A 7147-nucleotide genomic window follows, 5' to 3' on the forward strand; every position below is an offset into this window, starting at 1 on the left:
CAGCAGTGGATGAGAGTTCCTGTCTCCCCACAGCCCCTCCAACACTTGTTGCTTTCTGATTTTTTGAATTGGGCTATCTTTGAGGATGTTCCGTGGTATCTCATAGTTGTTTTGATTTGCATTTCTCTTATGGCTAATGATCGGGAACATTTTCTCATGTGTTTATTGGCCATTTGGATTTCAGACTCTGTGAAACTTCTGTTCGGGTCCTTTTCCCACCTCCTCAGTGGGCAGCTAGTTTTCCTTTTGTGCACAATATTTTGTTTCCTGTAGAGTTAGGAATTCCTTTGCCTTTTGCTTTGTTAGTTGTCTACATACTTGCCCCAATGTGTGAACTAACATGCGATAGTTCATCATGTCACCTTCTGGAAGATGGCTCTTCAGAGCCCCCCTGGGGGGCAGGCCCCGCTTCTGCAGCTCTCTGTTCATTTCTCTTTCCCGGGAGACCATTGGTTCGTGAAGAAGAGTAAACAGTTGGTAAATATTTAACACCTTTGTATTTCACAAGTGCTGGGAGCTCTAGTGGCTTCATAGTAGGATCCTTGTCTTCTATGCAGAAGCCCTGGGTTCAGTTCCTGTCCAAGGTACCTCCCAGCAGCCACCGCCTGATTGTCATTGGGGGCTGCGAGTTTCTGTGGTGCCGAACAGGTTTCGACCAAGCCTGCGGAGTATAACAGACTCGGAAGAAAGGCTTTTATCATGAAAGCCTCCGGGTCATGGTGGTCCAGTCAGTCACAGGGCGGCCAGCACCTGCTCCATGGTGCGTGGGACCCTCGGGGTGCAGGGCCACATTTGATCGTCAGCAACAACTGCTGCATTGGGAAAATGGCCTCAGTTTCTCCTTATGCTTGGTTAATACTATTACTGGGTATAGATTTCGAAGTCAGAAATAAATTTCCCTCAAAATTATAACGACATGGTTCCAAAGCCTTCTGTCCTGCATGCTTTTCACCACTGCAGACTTTTGAGTCTCATCTTCTTTCTGAAAATGCACGAGGCTAGCTCAGTGTACGAGCCTGTTTTCTTCTGCCGCTGGGCCTTCAGTGATCCCTTTGACTTTGGAAACGACTCTCCTCTGCAGCAGGATGTGTTCAGCCGCCCCCTCTGACGAGAAGTCAAAGGGAAATGATCACAAAATTTCCCAAAGGTGAAATAACATCACTGAAATTTTGAAATAGTATCAATAAAATTGGCTAGGTAGACTTTAAAAGAATTCTGGCATGCATGAACTATCAATAATTCACACATTTTATTAACAGAGCAAAGAGATGTTACATTGAGTGAGTTGTTTACATCGTCACTGGTGTGTTCTCCAGCCCGGACTTGCATCCGAAATCAGATCTATTTATGGACTTTATTTTTATTCTTATTAAAAGGAGAAAAATCCAGTTACCTACATAATTTCAAAGGCTGTAAGGCCCAGGCCTGTTCAATCCTTTGTTTCAGTTTAGTCCCAAAGAATCACATCCCCCCAAATACGTCATACATTTCACTGCCCCAGCCTCCAACTGCTTTAGAACAGTTGTCCTCTAGGCCAACTATTGGTGAAAATGCCTCTCTAAGATTTCCCTGAATTAGAGATTCAAGTTTTCTTTTCCCCATACTGGCAGTTACAGCAAGTTAATCTTTCTCGAGGTATCATAAAAGCATTGCCTAACCTCATCAGAAACGTGCTATTAAAGTGCTAATACTCCTAATAAAAGGATTTGTTTAAGTGGATGCAAACATCATGAAAAAATAACGTGCTAATACCTAGGAAATATTCTAAAGCTCCAGGCTTCCTCCCTGGACCGTATTCTTTCCAGGGACTGCCCGTGGAAGGATAAAAGACTTCCCGGTAGGGATTCTGTATGTCTTAATTAGCTTAGCTAAATAGCTTAGTTCCTAGATATCAGTGCTGATGATAATGAATCTTGCTTTTCCCTTTGCTCTTAGCTTTTTGGAGACTGGGAAGCCCAACTGCGGAGAATAATGAAGCTCATCGCTGGAGGTGGCCTATCCATTACCGGCTCTCACAACATGTGTGGGGACTATCTGTACAGCGGTCACACGGTCATGCTCACACTCACTTACTTATTTATCAAAGAGTGTAAGTCTACAGCCGCCTTCCAATATCCTCTCCTCCCCTGCCATTTCTCATAGTCATTGCTCCTACTGGTCAATCACATCTGCGGGGCAAGTCCCGTGAAACAAAAATCAGACCACAGACAAGTCCAACGCAGACAGGTGGTTTTCTGACACTCCTACCATTTAGAAGTGCTTGGGTGGCAAAATGGTTGAGTCCACCTGCTGCCCAAAAGGCTGATAGGTGAACCCACCCAGAGGTGCCGGAGAAGACAGGCCTGCCAATCTGCTTCTGGGAAGGTCGCCGCCTGGAGAGCCCCGTGGAGTAATTTTGCTCGGCACACGTGGGGTTGAATTGATGACGATGAAAAGGTTCCCGACCTACCGGGCACTCAAATTTCCCAGGCGGTTGTAATAGTAATTCCCCGTGGCATTTGGATTTCTCTTACTTGTGTTGGAGAAGTGCAAATCTCAAAGACTCTAAGCTTCAGGAATACTTGTGTTTGGGAAGTTAGTAAGATAGCTGTGTCACTTGCTCAGCCCACGGGTAAGAAGTTACAGCGTCCCTGGTTGGTGTGGTCCAGTTGATGGCTGACACGTGGAGACCCTGGCTTGTAGAGTAGAATGGCTCCATAGAGTTTCCATGACTGCAACACTTTGGAGCAGCTTGATTGCCAGGCTTCACTTCCAAGGTGCCCCTGGTGGGCTTGAACCACCCACCTTTTGACAGGAATCAAGTGTTTAACTGCATCACCCAGCCACTCAACAGATATAAATCTTATTAAATGTCAGTGGGCTTTTCCCCCACCTTGTGTTTAAAGAAAAGGGGTTTTTTTAAGGAGCATAATGTGCTGACTTATCCTGATTTGATTAGACTGATTTTCTTTAAAACTGTGTTTACCATTAGCTAAACCAAGTAATAACCAAATCTAGATTCATCTTACTAATATAATCATTTTATAAATAAGCTACTTTGAGTCTCACCTTAGCTTCAGATAAGCTAGAGCCATTAGCCCTTAGATTTGCTGTCCCCAAAGACCCATTTTCAGGGGAACAACTAGGGAATTAAAATCAACAACAAGGAGGACGTAGAGATCCTGGGGGTGTCGGAGCAACAGCAATCTAACTGAGAGGAATAATGTGACGGTGGGGCAGGAGGAAGGGAAAGGGAAACAGGAAAGATCCAGGAAGCAAAGCAATGGAGAGAGGTCTAAACATTGGTGTGTACATATGTGAATACATTAATTCATAAAAATAGAGGTATTGGCCTATGTACATATATTTATATGGCAATACACTGAGGAAGTGGACGGACTTTGGGCCTCTGCTCTAGCCCAGCCTCAATACAAGAAGACTTTATTCTAACAACCTGTCATTCTGTGATGCTCACCCTCCCAACATGATTGCTAAAGATAAAATTGGTGCATAAGCAAATGTGGAGAAGAAACAGAATGGGTGCCTGGCTATCAAAAGATATAACATCTGGGGCCTTAAAGACTTGAAGTTAAACATGTGGCCATCTAGCAGAGAAGCAACAAGCCCACATGGAAGAAGCAGACCAGCCTGTGCGATCATGAGGTGTCGATGGGATTGGGTAACAGGCATCTAAAGACCCAAAACAAACAACAACAAGAAGCATATTGTTGAGAACAAGGGGGTTTGGAGCAGAGACCCAAAAGCCATCTGTAGACAATGGGACATCCCCTCCCAGAAGGGTCACAAGGAAGGGATGAGTCAATCAGGGCACAGTACAGCACCGCTGAAACACACAATATTCCTCTGGTTGCTTGAGGCTTCCTCACCCCCCTACTATTGTGATCCAAGTCCTGAGTTTTACTGCGGGCTTGACAGAGCCTGTGCACAGGTACAGATAAGAGGTAAGAGCTGAGGACATGCGAAATCCAGGAACAGGAGTGGGAGTAGTGGTACCAGGGTAGGGTAGGGAGAGAAGGTGGGAAGAGAAGGGGAGGAAGTGGGGGCGGGGGGAACCGAATGCAATGATTGACACATAACCCCCCCCAACCCCGCCCCCAAGGAGACGAACAACAGACACCGTGAGGGATGGGAGACAGCGGTCTGTGTGAAGTATGAAAATATAACTAATGATTATAAAAAATAATAATTTATCAAGGGGTCATGGAGGGGAGAGTTGATACCAAGGGCTCAAATAAAAAGTAAATGTTTAGAAAATAATGATGGCAACATATGTACAAATAAGCTTGATACAATTGATATCTGGGTTGTTAATAAGAGCGGTTAAGAGCCTCCAATAAAATGATCTTTTAATTTAACAACAACAGCTGAAAAAAGACCCGTTTTCCAAAGGAGAGACCGAGGGCGGTTCTGTTCAGAAATCACGGGGGAGCCGTCGCTGGGTGCTCTCCTTGGTACTCAGTGAGGGGACGGTTACAAATTTCTGCTCTCTCCAGATTCCCCTCGGCGACTCTGGTGGTACCACTGGATCTGCTGGCTTCTCAGCGTGGCTGGAATCTTCTGTATTCTCTTGGCGCATGACCACTACACTGTGGACGTGGTGGTGGCATATTACGTCACCACGAGACTCTTCTGGTGGTATCACACTATGGCCAATCAGCAAGTGAGTCTGTGGGAGTCAGTCTGCTGTTGACCCGGTGGTGGGGTTACAGGGTGCTAAGGGTCCACAAAGGTCTCAGTGTCTCTTAAGGGTAGTCTACTAAGATCATGTAGTGTTTTGTGACTTTGATCCTCTTTCAGAATCCAGATTTTTAAAAAAATTGCTACCTTCTAGAACTAGTATCGGAGCTTAGTGGTTGTACACTAGGCTGCCAGCATCTCAGATCAGGTGTTTGAAACCACGACCCTCGGGAAAAAGACGAGACTTGCTGCTCCCGTAAAGGGTTGTACCAGCCTTGGAAATGCGCAGGGCTAGTGTTGCTGTGAGTTGGCATCCACTTGATGGTACAGTGCGTTTTGAGTGAGAGCTAGTCCCACTCTATCTTTTTGACTACCCGCACTTTACCAGCTCAATGCATTTAACATTTACCACTTTAATATTTTCCATTTAGAAGCCCCAGCAGCTAAAAAGTCCATTGAGGTCCCTATCTGTAGCCAAGAACTAAGTGACCCACAAGGTGGTCTTGCTTTCCCACAATTGGGGGGTTGCTGTCTCTATTCTGGTGTGCCCCAGTTTGCCGACGCGGGCAAGAGCAGTGCAGTGGGGGCGTGAGGCTGGACCGAGTGGGTGGAAATGCGGGCCTTCGTGAATTGTCCTATGGAAAATATCAGAACTTAAAGCGAAAGCGTGTGAGCGGAGCGGGTGTGGGCTTCTTGTAGCTGGAACAGTCGCTGACTTGTGCTTCCCTCCCCGTTGTGTTAGGTGCTAAAGGAAGCTTCTCAGACGAACCTCCTGGCCAGGGTATGGTGGTACCGGCCCTTTCAATACTTTGAAAAGAACGTTCAAGGAATTGTACCTCGGTCCTACCACTGGCCCTTCCCCTGGCCAGTGGTCCACCTCGGAAGGCAAGTGAAGTACAGCCGGCTGGTGAACGACACATAGCAGCAGTGCCACCTGGGGAAGGAGGAGGTGCCCAAAGTGCTTACGAACCCCACGAAAGAAGATGCCGTGACACCACCCACACCCTCGCCCGTTATCTGCCCACATTTACCTTGACTTCACTTAGTGAGTTACCTGCTCAGCACTGTGATCTTTTTTTCTCTCCAAAGGACCCGTGTTGGACAACAATAAAGAAAACTTCACCTATCATGCACTGTACACATTTCCCGTTCACGGGTTGGGGGTTTACGTAACCTGCGGCCACCGTCTTCCTTTGTATAGGATGCAACAGTCTACACGTAAGCTTTTATATCCTACGTTCTGGTCATTTCCAGTCACCTCTGGAAATAAAGTGTATTATTTTCTTGGGAAAACATAACTTTTCATATCTCTTGCCCCAAAGATTGGGCTGTAAGCCATTTTCCAGCAGTGTCTATATGAAGGTTTCGAAGTACCTGACGACGGGGTTCGATTCTGAAGTCTTCTACCTGTTGCATCGAAACTCAAAATGACAGACACAGAAAGGTCTGGTAAACTTGGGATTTTGTAAAATCTGCCGAGACAGTGGGTGAAAACGCGCAAAAAAAGAAAAAAAAAATTCTGTTATAAAATGATTTTTCTAAGTATTTCCTAACTTTATTTTTCAAAATGATGTTATGAAAACCAAATTTAAAGATTTTTACATGTCAGAGAGAAGAGAGCTGAAATTTTAAAAATGTTTCTTGGGAGAGAAACTTGTCTATGTTTCTAGTGCCTTTCTTGTCTTGATTGTACGGTCAGTAGGCAATCTTTAATGTTTTTATTTAAAATAAAGTATTCCATGAAAATACAAATGTATCTATACACTACTAAATTTTGCATTTATAGTTAACGTAAATCAGAAGACTGGTTATGGTTTTTAAATTGCTCCGAATTAAAGAGGCCAACTGAGAATCAGCGCCTGCCCACATATTGTGAGCAGGGGGCAATGACATGGACCATGTAACTTAGTTTAGCATCTGTTTGATAGTTTGATGTTAACTACACAATGAAAATAGCCATGAATACCCCCTTTTTGTAAAAAGAGGAAAAGAGTTTTAAAAAGGATCACTTAACTAAAACTTGAAAGCTATGAATTAGCTTTTCATACTCTGTCATGACAATTTTGTTGGTGAAAAACACAAAAGAGATCTATTTCTTTAAAATATATTTGTGCAGAAACTGCATGTAACAATACGTTTTACTCCTACCACACGTGTGTTTGGAGAAGTACTTGCCAACATGGAGAACAACCTAGTTTTTAAGAATGAAGAAGCATCTAGGTCCATTCTGTATTGTATGTGCTGCAGAGTTCTCCTCCGTAGGGCTTTCTGTGTATTCACAAGGTGATATTTGTATTGTACAATGATAACGGTGAAGGAATAAAAAAGGCTTTTAAAAATCTGTTTGTTTTAAATCTTTGTAAAGTTATTATTCCAGAGAGTATACTGATACCTTACAGCTTACCTAGATCATAAATTAATCAAAATGCACTTTTTAATAAAAACTGATGCTTAAAACAAATGGCTATTT

At 44.1% G+C, this 7147-nt stretch overlaps 1 protein-coding gene across 3 annotated transcripts in view; it reads left to right on the top strand.

Moving 5' to 3' along the window:
• Window positions 1-7018, top strand: part of SGMS1 (sphingomyelin synthase 1) — a 164119-nt gene extending 157101 nt beyond the window's left edge. For all 3 annotated transcript variants that reach the window (XM_045291590.1, XM_045291591.1, XM_004701088.3), the window contains 3 exons: window positions 1936-2089; window positions 4494-4660; window positions 5420-7018. In XM_045291590.1, the coding sequence (XP_045147525.1) occupies window positions 1936-2089; window positions 4494-4660; window positions 5420-5599 (501 nt within the window). In that variant the 3' untranslated portion in view covers window positions 5600-7018. The remainder of the gene's footprint in view (window positions 1-1935; window positions 2090-4493; window positions 4661-5419) is intronic.
• Window positions 7019-7147: the final 129 nt, after the last annotated feature.

The sequence above is a fragment of the Echinops telfairi genome, unplaced genomic scaffold (genome assembly GCF_000313985.2).
Source record: "Echinops telfairi isolate 266 unplaced genomic scaffold, ASM31398v2 ScPeMD7_70;HRSCAF=299, whole genome shotgun sequence".
Taxonomy (NCBI): domain Eukaryota; kingdom Metazoa; phylum Chordata; class Mammalia; order Afrosoricida; family Tenrecidae; genus Echinops; species Echinops telfairi.